General features: G+C 40.0%; 1 protein-coding gene across 1 annotated transcript in view; it reads left to right on the top strand.

Moving 5' to 3' along the window:
* Positions 1-15,577, top strand: part of Mfsd14a (major facilitator superfamily domain containing 14A) — a 31,436-nt gene extending 15,859 nt beyond the window's left edge. Inside the window, exons 5-12 of the mRNA XM_028757317.1 lie at positions 1,574-1,688; positions 4,970-5,188; positions 5,545-5,658; positions 6,508-6,579; positions 10,723-10,835; positions 12,178-12,275; positions 13,247-13,410; positions 14,249-15,577. Of these exons, the coding sequence (XP_028613150.1) occupies positions 1,574-1,688; positions 4,970-5,188; positions 5,545-5,658; positions 6,508-6,579; positions 10,723-10,835; positions 12,178-12,275; positions 13,247-13,410; positions 14,249-14,455 (1,102 nt within the window). The 3' untranslated portion in view covers positions 14,456-15,577. The remainder of the gene's footprint in view (positions 1-1,573; positions 1,689-4,969; positions 5,189-5,544; positions 5,659-6,507; positions 6,580-10,722; positions 10,836-12,177; positions 12,276-13,246; positions 13,411-14,248) is intronic.
* Positions 15,578-17,416: the final 1,839 nt, after the last annotated feature.

The raw sequence follows: 17,416 nt of genomic DNA, 5'->3' as shown, positions 1-17,416 counted from the left end.
CCTGCCGAGTGTCACAGAGAGTGCTGGCTTACAGGCCTTCAGTACCACCTTCTTTTAAATCCAGCTCTTACCTACATAACACATCTTTGGTCAGATTTCTCTATGCTTTTATTAGAAGAACACTCACAGCCACTCTAATAAAAATTAGGATTATAGCTGGGGTATAGAATACATATCCCTTTGGCCCAGCACACAGGAGGCAGAGGCAAGTGAGTAAGTTCAAGGCTAACCTGTTCTATAGAGTAAGTTCCAGAACAGCCAGGGCTACAGTGAGAAACCCTGTCCTGAAAAGCAGAAAACAAACAAACAAGAAGGGTGTGTGTGTGTTATTTTTTACTTTGAGAAAAGTAGAACAAGGTCATACATAAAAAAGAACAAATGCCCCAAACTAGCAGGGTTGTATATCTGTACAGTTTTTCTCTACTGTTCTTTCTACTCCATGGTGTAGATAATATCTCCAGTGAGTGTCTAGAATGTTTAGGAGATATGTGGAAGGGTCTTCTCTTATAGGTTAAATGCCAGCTTTAAAACTCAAGCCTCTGATGAACATGCCAAAGATAAAGATGCCAATGAAATCTTAACCAAAGGAATCTGGCAAAAAAATGTAATTTGGAAAGGAATGTGTTTGAAAACTTTTAGTAGCACTAACATCCTGATGGAATGGTAATGTGAATGTTGATGACTAAGCATGACTTAAGCTAAATGTCACTATCACAGCAGGTTTCTAGAGTCAGTTTTAGTAAAATATGCACCTTCTAAAATATTGTTTCTCTCTTTATGAGACAGAGACAGAGAGAGTGTGTGTTTGTGTGTACTTTCCCATTGGGGTTCATGTGGAAGCCAGATTAATACTGGGCTTTTTAGCAGCAATTACTTCTCCACGTTGATTTTGGAGAAAGTCGCCAAGCCTAGAAAGCACATTTTTTATGCTAGACTTGACTGGCTGCCAAGCTCCTACCCCATGCTCTAGTGCTGGGGATAGAGACTCACCTCTGTGCCCAGCTTTTCATGTTTACATAGGTGTTGAAGCTCTGTATTCAGTTCTTCATGCTTGTACAGCAAGCTAGTTACCCAGGAGCCATCTTCTCACCACCTGTCTATTCTTTATAGTAACTGCCATTCAGGTTTCTTCAGTGTAAAGAGTTTGTTTTGCCAATTGAAGAGCCAAAAATAACTGGAGGAAAAGGTGTAACTTGTGTATATGGGCTCACAAGCATGCAGGGACTTGTCTATGTGTGGTGCTTGGATGAAAGGTAGTAATGAATCATAGTAGTTTTTATCTTGTTGCTGTTTTGAATGGAAGAGCAAAGCCCTTGGCAGTTTAAACTGTTCAGATTAAAGAGTTCCCAGAATATATTACCTAATGCGGCATTCTAGAGGCTGAGTTGCTATGAAGGTCATTTCTAGCTATGTTTTCATAACTGGCCTAGGATTTATAGATGTGGTAATTCATGCATTGTCCTAGAAAGCTCTTGGCTGAAATGAGTTGTTCTTACTCTAATAGACATGAAGAAGCATTTTAAGTAATGGTGCTTGTTCTAACCAGTTTTTCTTGCTTGCCTTTCATTCTTAGGTGGTACTTTGCTGTTATCTCTGTTTCTGGGGTTTTTGCAGTAACCTTCTCTGTGGTATTTGCATATGTAGCAGATATAACTCAAGAGCATGAAAGAAGTATGGCTTACGGGCTGGTATGTATACTTACTTACTCCTTCCAGCAATTTTCTGTGTCTGCTGCAAAATGCCTGGATTAAGTGTTCATTTCTGCAAGAAATACAAACTTACAGTCACTCATTAGATTGCATTTAAAAGTCTCTTCAAAGATATGGTGGTTCATGTCTGTAATCTCAGAATTAAGGAGACTGATGCCTATTAAGTAATCAATTAATCTCTGCTAATTAACTTAAAAACCTAGAACCATACTTGGCAGTTACTATTCAGGAACTATAAGTGATGTCATAATTTAAATGATTGTGTACTTTGTATTATCATTTTTAATGGAATTCTAAAATAAAGAAATAAAATTACTACTCATTTAATAATTCATTGAACTAATCTAAAATATAAGAGGCTAATATCTAGTTTAGGATTTGGTAAACCTTTTGTGAGGCTTTGTAAGCCATGTACAGTCTACTGTGTGGGTGTATATATAATTCCTTTTAAGAGTGTAATAACCAGAGCCAGAGAGATGGCTCATCATGTAAAGGAACTTGCTACCAAGCCTGATGACCTGGTTTTGATCTCCAGAACCCACATGGTAGAAAAGAACTGACTTCTGTGGGTTTTCTTCTGACCTCCATTTGTGTATCACGGTAGACCCTCCCTGCACACATGCACACATACCTCATAAGTTGAAAAGAGTGTCCTACCTTCTTACCTCCTGTGGCTCACAGACTGCTTGCCAATATTTATAGTGACTAACTGCAGTACAGTCTGATTTCCTTTCAAATCTAAGAATAAGATGACTACCAGAACCATAGTTACATACTGTTACTTAAGTAGTCAGAAAGAAGTAGGGCAGTGAGGAGTTTCAGCCAACATGAGGTACATGTGTGATAAGTAAGGACTGGGTATTGTACTGCCTGAGCTTTAGTTCCATGAAAGATGATTTCTGATTCAAAGAAATTGCAAAAAATGAGGGTATTAGAAGGATTTGGGAAAGGAAGGGTAGGGAGAATGTAGGGGAAACTCACAAAAAGTATTAGTGGTTTTAGTTGTGGGGTTAAACCTCTAAATAATAATGAGGCTGATGGTAGTCAGTTGGTGGTGGTGGTTGTTTTAAAAAAAACAAACCCAGCTTTCTTGACGTATACTTAAAATTCATCCGTTTCTTGTAGAGCTGTACAACTTTCATGATAATACAGTTGGAGCTTAGGGTTATACTGAAGTAAGTAAATTTTCCCTAGCCAAAGCCTTTTTCATTTTTAGAGAGGGCCTTACTATACTATACCCAGGCTGGCTTACTTCTGCCTCTGTGCTGGGATTATAGACAAAACTCACTATACAAGGCTAATCATGCATACCTTTAATCCCAGGAGCCAAAGGCAAACACAGGAATCTTGAAGGCCAGCCTGCTCTACATAGCAGTTTCCAGGCCAGCCAGAGCTACATAGTAAGACACTCCTAAGAAAAAAATCAACAAAAAGAATTTTCCAGCCTGGTCACTTCTTAGTTTTGACCAAGATCAAGTGACAAATTTCCAGCCTTTAAAGGTATAGCCTAGGAAATGATGCTGACGTAGAGATGATGTGGATCTAGGGACAGGAGAAAGGGAGCTTTGTGGTCCTCTCCTTCCTGCCAGAAGGAAATGGCCCAGGCTGGCAGGAGTGAGAGGGTGAAGCACAGAGCGACCTGATGAGGTTGTTGATTGCATTGCAAATGCGAGCTCACCTGATGAGATGGTGGAAGCGAGTGCGTGCCTCTGCCCCACGTAGGGCAGCTCTGCCCCACGTAGGGCAGCTCTGCTCCACTGTGTCCTGGTGCCATCATGAGACACCACTGCTGGGTTTAGAATATCTCCATTGACCCAGAGAACATTGAGACCCATTTATCATCCTCTGCACCCTGAGGCCAGACAGTAGTCTGCACTCTGCTTTTGCCTTTGGTAGACATTTCATACAAATTGCATAGTATAAGTCAGTCTTTTTTTGTCTAGGATCTTTTGGCTTAGTGCACTCTTGAGATTTACCTCATCCATCCAGTTTGCAGTGTAGTGTTTCTGTGTTTGGGACAAACTACATTTTGTTAATTAAGAGGTGAATGCCCCTTGATGGATGCTTGGGTTAAAAGAGACAGCTTTTTAAAATTTTAATTGTGAGAGAGAGAGGGCCCTCAAATAAACAGCAGCTTGTGGGTATTTTTTTTTTTCATTTCATTTTATATATATGAGTGTTTTGCCTGTAAAGATCAGAAAGGATGATGATCTGAGTTTAATTCCTGGGTCCTACATAGTAAAATGTAGAGAACCAACTGTGACAAGCTGTCCTCTGACTTCTGCTTACATATAGCACAAGCACACATACATGCATACATGCATGCATGCATACATACATACATACGTATGTACGTACATACATGAGTGAATGTAAAAAAAAACTGAATTCATTTTAATCATTCATAAAGTTGCAAATAAACACTCGGGTTGATTAACTACATTCAGAAGTCAAAATGGCATAGAAACAATAAAGTTTCCATTTTTATTTCTTCTGTCTTTCTCCTCTGAATACTGGAGTGAACATAGGGCCTCACATAAGGTAGGCAGTTACCAGCCCTGGCTCTAATTTCTAGTTCCTTCTGAAGACCATGGTTTTGATTAGGCGTTATCTGCTTTCAGATCTGCTGATTTGCAGTTCATCAGTGTGGTAAGCCAGCTTTGTCTGGGGTTACTGAGTTCTCTCTAATCTTTGCCTCTGCTAGGCTTGTTCGCACCTCTTCAGAGGTCGAGAGAAGGTCTCAGTGACAGGTATTTTTGTTCTTCCTGATCCTTCTGTTAAAAAGTCTCTAAGTTTGATTTCAGCTAGCCCTGAATGTGTATCATAATAAACATTTAATTATCTATTTAATTTTGATGAGAAAAAAATCACAATGAAATTGAATCCCCTTACAGCAGTGAAGGATTTTAGAGTGTTTATAGAAAGTGCAAGGGACTGATACTGTGCTGAGGACTAGCACAGAACAGGAAGGGTGCATTCATGTGCTCTGGGCTCCTCACTTCCTCAACCAATCACCTTTTAGTTCTTGTTGGCTTGTAGGTCTGTTTTCCTATGAATTGGTCTGTAGGCTGTATTCACACAAAAGGCTCCAAAGTTTAAAAGTTTGAGAGGCTAGACCATCTCCTTAAACAAGAATCTGATGTGATGACCTTCCTAAAAGAGAGCAGAGTCTGAAGAGTGCAGTTGCAGCTGGCTTGTAAAGCAGGCTGGGTGCTGACAGGGGAGTCCCAGATAACCCCCTTCTCTGTTCCTGATTGCAGGTTTCCGCCACGTTTGCTGCCAGCCTAGTTACCAGCCCTGCAATTGGAGCTTACCTTGGACGAGTATATGGGGACAGTTTAGTGGTGGTCCTTGCTACAGCAATAGCTCTGCTAGACATCTGTTTTATCCTTGTTGCTGTGCCAGAGTCATTGCCTGAGAAGATGCGGCCAGCATCGTGGGGAGCTCCCATTTCCTGGGAACAGGCTGACCCTTTTGCAGTAAGTTTTTCCTTGGCAGAAGAAAATACCTGATTCAGTGGAATACGAATACTCCTCTCTGGATGTTTGGGGAGTGGGAGCATCTTAAAGTTTATTTATATATTTATTATTATCAGGGTCTCACTATGCAGCCCAAGGTGGCCTATTATTGGAGATCATTCTATATCAGCCTCCTGAGTTCTGCAAATACAAGCATGCACCACCAAAAGCGCTTTAAAAAAAAAACAAAAACAAAAAAACAAAAACTTTTTTAACAGTTTGAAATATTTTTAGACTAGTTTGAGTAGGATGAAATAAAGAGAAAACTAGTTGTGTGATTTTGATGTAAGCATATGTTGATATTTCTCCTATTCTAGTCTTTAAAAAAAGTGGGCCAAGATTCCATAGTGCTACTGATCTGTATCACGGTGTTCCTCTCCTACCTACCTGAAGCCGGCCAGTACTCCAGCTTCTTCTTATACCTCAGACAGGTAAGATAGCTTACTGAAGCAAACTTCACCGTAAGAACAGTATTTTACCTGTTCAGGAGTGATATTCATCTTAAAAATGAATACTTGTCCTAGTTTGCTTTCTATTGCGGTGATAAAACATTCAACAAAAGCAACTCAGGGAAGAAAGGATTATTTGGTTTATATTTCCCTGCACAGTCCCATCTGTGGAGGAAATCAGGGCAGGAATCTGGAAGCAGGAACTGAAGCAGAGACTATGGAGGAATGCTGCTTCCTGGCTTGCTCCTCGGATTTCATGCTCAGCTAGCAACCTTTCTTGCCTCCCAGGACCGCCTTGCCTCCAGGGTGGTACCATATATGGTATGATGGATCCTCCTGCATCAGTCAGTAATCAAGGAAGTGTCCCCACAGACTTGCCTAAAGGCCAGTCTGATAAAACCAATGAGGTTTTCTCTTCCCAGGTGACTCTAGTTTGTGTACCGTTGATAAAGGAACTACCACTACAATACTGTTTTATAAACAGTGGCCAACAAGAACTTAAGCTCCTAGTAGAGGGCCTGTTTGTGCTCCCCATCCTTACTACTGGAGATGAAACCCAGGACCTCATGCTGTAGTTACTTTTAAAATGATTGTGGGTGCTTGGTAGCTTAGTTATGGCCAAATAAAAAAGATTTATTATATATAAGAAGATATTTTTAAATGATAAGCCATTTTTTTCTGAAGAAAAATGTAAGTAAATTAAAATTAGAATGAAAAATTGTCAATGAGCATTTTTCTAGCCATTCAATGTTAATATACATGTGGCTACAGTAGTATATATTTGCTATGCTTCTTTTTTCATTAATTTTACTTGTTTTGGAAACCTTCTAGATAATGAAATTTTCCCCGGAAAGTGTGGCAGCCTTTATAGCGGTCCTTGGCATTCTGTCCATTATTGCACAGGTGAGTTTCTGCTTTAGTTAAACTGAGTCAAAAGAGGCCCATCCCCCATCCAAATGACGCCTTAGTCAGTGAAGGCTTTGTGCTGCTCTGAATATGTTTGGCACTATTAGGAGGTGTGTGTGGCCTTGGTGGAGGAAGTGTGTCATTGTGGCGGTGGGCTTTAAGACCCTCCTCCTAGCAGCTTGGAAGCCAGTCTTCTAGAGGCATTCAGATGAAGATATAGAACTCTCAGCTCCTTCTGCACCATGCCTGCCTGCTTCCTCCTTGATGATACTGGACTGAACCTCTGAACTTGTAAGCCAGCCCCAGTTAAATGTTGTCCTTATAAGAGTTGCCTTGGTCATGGTGTCTGTTCACAGCAGTAAAACTCTAAGGCAGGTGTGCTGGTGGAATTTTTTTTTTTTTTGAAAGACAGGGTCTCTCTATACTCTTTAAGAAGTCACTATGTAGACCAAGCTGGCCTCAAAGTTACAGAGATCTCAAGTGCTGGGACTAAAGGCCTGTGCCATCATGCCTGGCTAGAAACAAGTCTGATCTGTAGAGTCAAAAACTTGTTAGCAGAGCTAGTGATTGATCAGACTTTTTGGATGGACTTTTTTCATATTAGTGAAAATGTGATGTATAACATGACAGTTTATTCTCCTTGCTCTGAATTTACTCTTCAAGTAGTCACTGAATATCTACAGTACTGAACAGACCCTGGTTGAGCAGCGGTATTGATTGGTGCTGTCTAGACTTTACGTTCTAGGGAATGAGACAGGATGTATAAGTAACTTTAAACAACAGGAGGAGTGGTGGAGGAACTTGGGGAAGGTTTTTATCAGTAAGGGTAGTTTGAGAAGTACAGTAATATACAAGGTGGCATTTGGCCATGGATGTGCAGATACAACTGGAGGAGGAGAATTTTAAGTTGTGATGAGAATAATGCCCCAAGGGTGAGAGTGCTCCTGGTGCATGAACAAGAAAGCAGAGAGGCCTGTTTGTCAGTGCTCCTGGGTAAGGGGAGGAGGGCTAGAGAGCAGATGTCAAGGGGCTCCTGGAAGTGATTGTTGACACAGTGGGTCTTTTACTCTTTGGATGTGAGAGATTCTTACAGTGAGTCTGACTTAGTGATTATACACAGGATGTGACCCCAGGAAGGGAGGTGACCAGTATTTCTGGATTCTGTTTTTGACTTGAATGACTTTTAGAGGCCTTAAAAAAATTTACCTTTTGCTCTCACTTGAAAGATAAACAGGCTAGCAATACACAAGGAGATGGTTTTTTGTTGTGCGGGTATGTATGTTGCCAGTCTCTCTTACTGAAATTTTTCCTGAATTAAGATTTATTGGTCTTGGCTTTTTAAGTTGAGAAAGATCATAAATTCTGTAAATTAACAGTATTAGCTGGTTGTGTTCAAAGCTGGGCTGTAAGGTGTTGTTTTATAAGCAGGTTTTGGTGGTAGTTATGATCTCCTTTGGGAAGTGTCAGCTTCCTTAGCCTCACATTCTTGAAGAGTTCATGCTTGTGCCCATACTGACCCTTGAGCTGTGTGCCTACCTCAGACTGTAGAGATTTTATCTTCTAGCACGGCTTATCACTGTGGGGTGCAGCAGTAATAAAGCCTAGGTTCTCAACTTGTGGGTCATGACCCCACAGGGGTCACAGATCAACTATTTACATTACAATTCATAACAACAGCAAAATTACAGGTATGAAGTAGCTATGAAAATAGATGTATGGTTGGGGTCACCACAACATGAGGAACTGCATTAAGGGGTAATAGTATTATGAAGGTTGAGAAGCCTAAAGAAGAAGCAGAACTTTTGAGGTACAAGTGCTTTGTTTAGGAATAGTCTTGAGTACACATTCCCAGAAAGCAAGAGGAAACTACAAAATGATTATTTCACTAGGAGAAAGTCTGTATTGCAGATAAGAGAGAGAACAGCCAAAGGCATCTGGAAGATTCCAGAGCTGAGAGAAACGGACAGACTGAACAGGGCCAAGGGGAGAGAAGTGAGAACAACGGGAAGAAATAGGAGACAGTGGGTAGAAGGAGAAGGCAGTGGGGGTGGGGCAGAAGGATACTTTGTGAGTGGGGATTGAGGAGCCTGGAGGCCAGCTTGAGCTTTGATGTGCACCCAGGTCTGTGGTGAACGGATGTCCCTTTTGCCAGAAGCCAGGGAAATGACTCCTTTTGACAGATGAATTTCACAAGCTCCTGAGGAATGCTGGATTTATAGACCCAAGACTTAACAGTTTTGAATTTACAAATTCAGTCCTCCTAATATGTAAGTTGTTACCTCTATTAGTGTCTACCCACAAGCAAGTATGTTACTTCCCACAAGGAAGTATGTTACTTACTGCTTTACAAGGAAGTAACATACACAAAATCTTACTAGATGAAATAAAAGTTGAAATTTTCACATACATGTGAAATACTAGCTTTATCCAGTCAGTTTTTTTTCCCCTCCCGCCATGAGTTGAACTTCTCTTGGCAAGCTACTGGGTGTGGAACATTTTGTGGCGTGGTTACCAAAGAGTCTAACCCTATAAGGTGGGCAGGCCTGGGGACTCGTTCCTGTATGCTGTGCATTTCTACCAGAGTTTTAGAGAAGAAAGCTGAGTCAGATATTTCTAGGAGCCTGGTCCAGTGGTCATGGGTTCTCATTTGAAAATTTTAGGAATCTTTTTTGAGGCAAGGACTCATCCTAACTCATGCTAGCCTAAAACTCAACTGTAGCCTTGGCTGGCCTCAAACCTATGTTTATAAACCTCAGTTCTTCTCCTGATTAGCCTCAGGTTAGAGACCTGAGTCACTACACACCTATTAGTAAAAGAAGCTTTATTTGCTTTTAACTAGTGTGTTTGTGACCAAACCTCATAAAATGTTAAATGATTTAAATTTCAGCTTTGTGTCAAGAAGTAATGAGAGTGATTTGGGTACCACTATTAGCCATTTTGTGTGGTATGTTCCACATTAGTTAGAATAGCAAAGTTAGTTTTGATGCCCTAATCCATGCAGAGTTTCATTTACATTAGAAATATAGGAATGTCCATCTACTCATAAAGCCAATTATGAAATGCTTTCTATGTGCCAGACACAGCACTAAGCACTTTATATAAATGACTCGTTTCATCCAGTATTGAATTCTGAAATTGCTGCTATTATTTCTACTTGGTAAGAAAAAAACTGAAGTAGATTCATCCAGTATCTCAAGGATTGTGATCCATCTCAAGGATTGTGATCCATCATGGTTTTTCAAAGTCTGCTGTCAAATATAATTTTCCCAAATTATACTTCATAGTTCATAGAACCCTCACGATTTCAATAGCAGGCTTAGATGAAGTTGTATGTGGCCAGAGGATAGCATTGAGGTATATCTTAGTTACTTTTGTATTTCTGTGGTAAGACACTATGACCATGCCAGTTTATAGAAAGTTGAATCTGGGGTTCACAGTTCCAGAACATAGGAGCTGGTGGAGAACATGGCAGCTGGTAAGCAGGCACGATGCTGAAGCAGTACTAAGCGCTTGATTGGTCCACATGCAGGAGACAGTGATGAGAATGGTGGGACATTTGACATCCCAAAGCCTACATCCAGTGGCATCCGCTCCAACAAGGCCATACCTAATATTTTTTAAACAGTTCCACCAATATTGGGACCAAGTAGTGAAAACAGATAAGAACTGGCTCAGGTCTGAGTACTAAATCTAAAAAAAAAAAGAAAACAGATGGTTGAATGGGCCATTCTCATTCAGACCACCACTAGGGCTCACTTGGCTTTGGATTTCATTCAGGTTGTTACATACTGATCATCTCCATCAGAACCCAGAGGCTTTTGTCAGTGTGGTCATCTTTGTAAGTGTGAAGGAGATAGAAAGTGTGACTGGAGGAGCTTCCTAGCTCTGACTCCACACGTGTGGTAAAAGGTACTTACTTCATTAGAGGGAAGAGGAAAGAAAGAGTCTCTTTTTCAAAACTTAGTGATACAGGCCAGCAAGATGGCTCTGTAGGTAAAGGTACTTGCCATCAAGGAGAAAACCAAGTCCTGAAAAATAAATAAATCCAATTGAGAGAGAAAAAGAGAGAGAGAGAGAGAGAGAGAGAGAGAGAGAGAGAGAGAGAGAGATCCCTTTTTGATAATCGTGTTTGTCTTTCAGACCATAGTCTTGAGTTTACTCATGAGGTCAATTGGAAATAAGAACACCATCTTATTGGGTCTGGGATTTCAAATATTGCAGCTGGCATGGTACGGCTTTGGTTCAGAACCTTGGTAGGTATAAATATTGTGATTTTTTTTTTTATATTCTTTGAAAGTTTTATTTGTATGAAGTAATTTGATTAAGTCAACCCACTACTGTCTGCCTCCTGATCCTCCAGTTCTCCAGCACATCTCTCTCCCAATGTCATAGACTTGTGCTGTGTATGAACTTAACCCAGAGTCCAAAATAGTGTTGTCCATGTGGGGCTGGCCAGGCAGCGGGACATCTACAGGGCCTGGGCTGCCTACCCACAGCCACATCCCTATTAAAAAGGTATTTTGGTGCTTGCTTTTTTGGCTTTTGAGACATGCTCCCCCTTTTTCTGTTTTTTTTTTTTTTTAGCTAAGGCTGCCTCTGTCTCAAAAGTGCTAGTTCTACAGGTGTACACGACCACGCCCAGCCCTGACCTTTTAGTTTCTTCTCAGCTAAGCTATTGACTTGAATCTGTTTCTTGCTGTACTTTAGAGCATGCATAGTACAATTTCCCACATAGATTTATATATTCTAGAGTGGCTTAAGGCTACACACTGGCTTTTCCCCCTGTGAGCTAGTGAATCTCTAAGGACCATTTAATCTAATCAGTTTGTTACTAGGAAACAGCACAGGAATCTGTTGCAACAAAGCCATGACAGCTTTATTACATATTTTATTTTCCTGGTTAAGAAAAGCAAAACAAAAACCAGTGTTCTTTACTGACAAGTTGGGAGTGAGCTTACTTCCATCCTGGCTTCACAACCCAGCTCAGCTTTTCTTACTGGTGTCGTGCAGGATGGTTGGTGTTGGGTTGCCCAGTTCCTCATTGGATTTGGGTATTAGTAAACACCAAGAATGTGTTGCAGTGGGTAATGTACTTTCCAGTCTAGCCTTTGCAGAGGTTTCCCCAAACATGAAGTATTTCTTTCAGACAAGAAGCCAGGAGCATCCAGTGTACTTACCCTTTATATTCCCAACATTATAGCCAGTCAGTGACCTTTAAGATGCATCACAAATCCATGGGAGCTTTAGAAGACTACTGGCTTCAGTCTTTAAATACACGTGATGTTTCTTTATTGATTTTATGTATAATCCTCAGTGCAGATTCTCAACTTCCAACAAAAAGAATGTTATTCCACATTATGGTTTGGAACAACCCAATTTTACAACAAAGAACCGCACTTTTTTTGTGAGCAAGTAGTTGCTGCTTCCAGAGTCCATGAGCTACACCTTTAGTGACTAGCCCAGAGCCACTTAGAGGAAGAGAGGAAGCAAACTTCTCTACTTCACACAGCCATTGCAGAGTCAGGATGACTTGGTTTGATTTGAGAGGGAAAATGGAGCAGCAGTCGTAACGTGTGTTTCCTGCTTTGGTTACAGGATGATGTGGGCTGCTGGGGCAGTGGCAGCCATGTCTAGCATCACCTTTCCAGCTGTGAGTGCCCTTGTTTCACGGACTGCTGATGCGGATCAACAGGGTGAGTTGATCGGAGTCCTGTTAGTCACTTAAAAGAATATTAATTATATCTGTGCTTTTCTCTTATGTAAGTACTAAAGCTAAGTGTACCTTTAGAATGTTCTGAGTTTGCTGCCTGTGGTAAAGCAGGTTCTGAGATACTGATTTCCAGTGCCATTAGTCACTTGTCCTTTTTAAAATGTTGAATGTTTGGCTGTTTTTGTTTTTTTCATCATTGTGACAAAATACCCAACAGAAACATCATAAAGGATCTCTCCGGGTGCAGAGAGTCCAGTCCATGGTGGCTTGGTCTCATTGTTGGTCCAGAGGGAGGATGATGTCAGCAGGGGCATGTGGTAGAAGCTACTCATCATAATGGTTGACAGGGACAAGATATCCTTCCAAGGACTCACCTACAGCACTCTGATTCTAGGGCCTCCCCAAGTAGCACTACAAGTAGCACTAAGCATTCAGCATGTGAGCCTGTGAGGGACACTGTACATTTGTGTCCGAATTTCCTATTGCGGTTTCACTGTTGTGCTATGTGATAGGTACTTCAGGGTTCATCGGGACCCTTTAAAATTACCTGGCTCTAAGAGAGAAGAGGGTTGTAGCACAGTGGCAGTCGCTTATTAAAATGAGGAAGGAAAAGCCTGTGGTAAAAAGAAGTTGCAATTTCATTTAGAAAGATGATCCTATAGAAATTGAGAATCACTCAGTAAAACTGTTTGTTGGTTTTTAATGTATATGGTTCCTGACTGATTTACTGCCAAGGGGCAAGTGCTTTTGATACCCAGAATTCATCCTATATGTTATGTCTGGGCTTGTATTTGCATAGAGCAGTAACTACTGCTGGCTTCTCAGTAGCATTTAATTCCATTAGAGTAAGTTGCTGGTAGCATTCAAAATCTCCATTTAGATCGATTTCACATTTACAGTTTTTTAAAGAGTAGGAAAATGGTAATGTGCTGAATGGTTGTTTTAAACATGTAGGCGTTGTTCAAGGAATGATAACAGGAATCCGAGGATTGTGCAATGGTCTGGGACCAGCCCTTTATGGGTTCATTTTCTACATATTCCATGTGGAACTTAAAGAACTGCCGATCACAGGAACAGACCTGGGGACAAACACAAGCCCTCAGCACCACTTTGAACAGGTAATTCTTCATTTCCATATTCCATTTATTTGGCTGGATTAAAGGGTATTTTTGAAAACAAAAGCTTTTGTGTAAACCTGTTTCTGGTATTAAGTCTAGTTAGAGTGTTTGTTGTGAAACCCCATTTTGTCAATTTGTGCCTAATAATAGCATGGCAGCCACTTCTGCATTCCATACTGCTGCCTTCCTTCTGACTTGTGAGTGCCACAGCCATCATCCATTCTTGACAGAATGAGTCGGATGTGTATGGTAGACATTTGTTGACTTGCTTGATTTCCCAACTGAAATTACCAACACCAAACCACATGGACCACTGAGCCAATACTAACAGCTTTGCAGTTTCCTTGATTAAGCAAGCATTTCTCCAGGCCAGCCCATTTAATGTGGGCCATATACAACAGAAACAGTTGTAAGGTTTTGCCCAGAATGAATGATTTGGGCCAAAATAAAAATTTTTGGTTTTGTGGTTAGCAACACTGTATTTATTTTTGAAACAAACGATTCTACAGGTGTATTATTAGTATGTGACTCCAAGGCTCCTCCTGTCTTCCTCTGGAACAGTAGACTAAGTGGAGGGACACAGGAGACCTGTTTTCAGGCTCTGTGCTAAAAGTCACCCACAGTTATCCAAGTTACTTTGCCAGTTTTTACGGACAGGATTTTACAATAAAAAAATACCTTTTCTCCTGAAAAGTGAAGTATTTTATAGCTATTGCTTCAAAGAAGTCTGACTTTAAAAAAAAAAAAATCTGAGCAAATAGTCACTGAGCAGTTATTGGAGGCTGGGGAAGGGGGAGTATTTGTGCAAAAAAAAATGTAACCACTGTTTCTTCCTCAGAATTCCATCATCCCTGGTCCCCCCTTCCTCTTTGGAGCCTGTTCGGTACTGCTGGCTCTGCTCGTTGCCTTGTTTATTCCGGAACACACTAACTTAAGTTTAAGGTCCAGCAGTTGGAGGAAGCACTGTGGCGGTCACAGCCATCCTCACAGTACACAAGCGCCAGGAGAGGCCAAAGAACCTTTACTCCAGGACACGAATGTGTGACCGAGATCAGGAAGACGCTTGTCAGCACCCAGGTCTTAGTTTTCACCTGTAGTTCTGGATGTACATTCCATTTCCATCCACAATGTACTTAAGATTGTCTTAAGAAATACCTGCATGAACTCCGTGGGAACTAAAGAAAGAACCGGACAGTTTTCCAAAGATGTTACACTTTCTTTCGAAAAGAAACCTTTTGTTTATATTAGCACCACGCTCTTGCCACTAAACTGTTTTATTACACATCTTTAATTAAAGCTATATATGTAACTCTGCTGTCGGCGTCTCTGCCATTTCCTTAGGTGTTGAGCCTTTACCTGCTCGTGCTGACTCAGTGACACAGTAGGCAGGATGGTTATGGACCTGTTTGCTTTAACATTGTAATACCTGAGTCATTGTAAAATCTTGGGTCAAATAATTCAAAGCCTTAATGCAGATGCACTAGAAAAGAAATGGTAAAGAACTGTTTGCATTTAAAAGAACTTGTGAAAATTGTAGAAAATCAGAATCATGTTTCAAGCTTGTTTGCCATAATTTTATTTAAAACATTATTCACTACTGTTCTGAAGTATGAAAATATCAGCCACTTAGAATTTACATTGGGGTGGTCAGAGCCTATCCTTCTGTGTTCTGGCTCAAGTTGTTTAAAGTTGTTCTGCTTCTTATACCACTGTTCTTTTGATATTTGCATAATCATAAGGACCTCAACACTTGAATACATAATCTAAAAATTATATAGTAAAGCTGGTAGCCTTGAAAATGTCAATGTGATATCTATATGTAGATAAATATATATAGTGGCCTTTCAGGACTGTCACAGTAACACTTTATTTACAGAGCTAATGTTTGTCCTAAATTTTCAGGACCCTAGAAGAGAGCTTTATACAATTACTGATGTGAATTTCTCTAAAGTGTATATTTTTGTGTCCAGTTATATTATTTAAAAAAGTGTTACTTTGTAAAAAATGTACATAAAGTATTGTATAGTTTACACTGTTTTCATCTTGTGTGTGGTTACTGCCTAATGCTTTTTAAACTTGGAGCATTCACTATGATTAAATAAGGTCTCAAATGTAAATATTCTGTTAATAAAATTAAATATTTTAATGATTTTTTTCTTTTTAAAAAGGTCTTGATCTGTGAGTCCCTCCCTGTAAGGCCAGTTTAGGCTTTGTTGCCATAAGCTGTTTCACAGTAACAAGTCTTCTTACCTTAACTTATCTTCTCTTCAATCCATTTGCTGCCTTCACCTTACCAAAAACAAAAACAAAAACCCTGAAGACAAAAATACAAAGTTTGCAGGTCAACTGGAAATACTTGATTTTCTAAGCACACATGGTCAGTCTTTTATTTTCTAAACATGCTTCTGGCATATAAAACTCTGAGGTTTCAGTACTTTATTAACAAAGGCCACAGTTTTCAGAAATAGCAAAAAGCAACATTTTGATTATTAACACATGTACAGTTATACAACACAAAACAATTTCAAACAAAAGCTGCAGAGGTAGAGCAGAGAGTCAGCGCTGTCTCTGTGTGTGTGGACACTTAGCACAGAGACAGCTCATCAACAGCCTGCTGTGGAAATGAGCTGCCCTAGCCTGGACACACTATAAATAGTAAGGGGAGGGTATCTCTTAAAAAGCTATATATGTCTTAAATCCCTTTCCAAAGCCTGCCACAAGCTCTTACGTTTATTTTATAGTATTTATAACAGGTCTGTCCTGCCAAGAGACTTCTTTCCAGAATAAGTGCTTTCAAGTAATTGTAGCAATATTCTTCCATCACTGAACTTTTATTACAGCCCTTGTTGAAGCTAGCTGGCAGTTGCCATCATCCTGAAAGTGAGACTAAAGATCCCTGTCTTCCTGTGGCCCTCAGTTATTATGTCACTGTTTCAAAATGTCTTCAGCAGTGTGTGTGTATGTTTTGCCTGCATTTATATCTAGAAACCACAGGCATGCCTGATGCACTGGGATTAGAACCCATGTCCTCTAAAAGAGGTAGCTAGTGCTAATCAACCACTAAGCCCCTGAAACTTTTAAAATATCACATGATTGTTACATTTTTAACAGATAAGATTTGGGGGTCTTAGGATTTTAATTTCCTTTGTGTGGTTGTCAACAAGAAAACAAAATTAGACCTCTAAGATTATAGAGGGTTGGGTTTTTTTAATGAGAAAGTTGTAACTTCCAATAGTTAGCGGTCCCGCTTTATCAACTAACAAACACTGAGCACAAATTTTATTATTATAAAGCACCATACTTAATATTATAAAAAGGACCATTTTTATGGTGTTATTACACTGATGATCTTGTATGAAAGTCTCAAAATCAACTATGCTCAGCCCAGATGACTAAAGCAGTTTAGTCATGTAAATACTGTCCCAATTCATTTCATAGATTAAATGTGTCAGAAAATAATTTACTCACTATGAATACTTAATTTCACTCAAGGTGCTTAAGACTGTCACTAGATATGTCAACCAACTCCAAACGCTCATATCCAGTTGTTGACTAGCACAAGGTCAAATCCATTGTTTTTGGTTTGATATTTTTATCTTACTCATTGGTTAATTTTTTCTTTTTAAGGGAGAAAGAACATGAAATTGGGTGAGTAGGAAATTGGAGACCATCTGGAGAGGAGAAAGAATAAACCACATGTATTATATAAATCAGGCTCACCTGATTTATCAGTACACACCTTTAGTCCCAGGTCTTGGGAGGCAAAGGCCAGGTGGATCTGGGTTTGAGGCCAGCCTGGTCTACATACATAGCAAGTTCCAGGACAGCCTGAACTACATAATAGACCCTATCTCAAAAACAAACCAACTTTGAAAGTAATAGAAGAACTCAATGTAAAGATCACAGGTGGAAGCTTGCCCAACTCTCAGGTGGCAAATTAAGAATTTTTTTACTAATAAAAATGACAGTATGAATCCCAAGTCTTCAGCTTATACTACTATTCTCT

Source organism: Grammomys surdaster, unplaced genomic scaffold (assembly GCF_004785775.1).
Source record: "Grammomys surdaster isolate TR1022 unplaced genomic scaffold, NIH_TR_1.0 126158, whole genome shotgun sequence".
Classification (NCBI taxonomy): domain Eukaryota; kingdom Metazoa; phylum Chordata; class Mammalia; order Rodentia; family Muridae; genus Grammomys; species Grammomys surdaster.
This window is presented reverse-complemented; position numbering and strand designations above follow the sequence as displayed.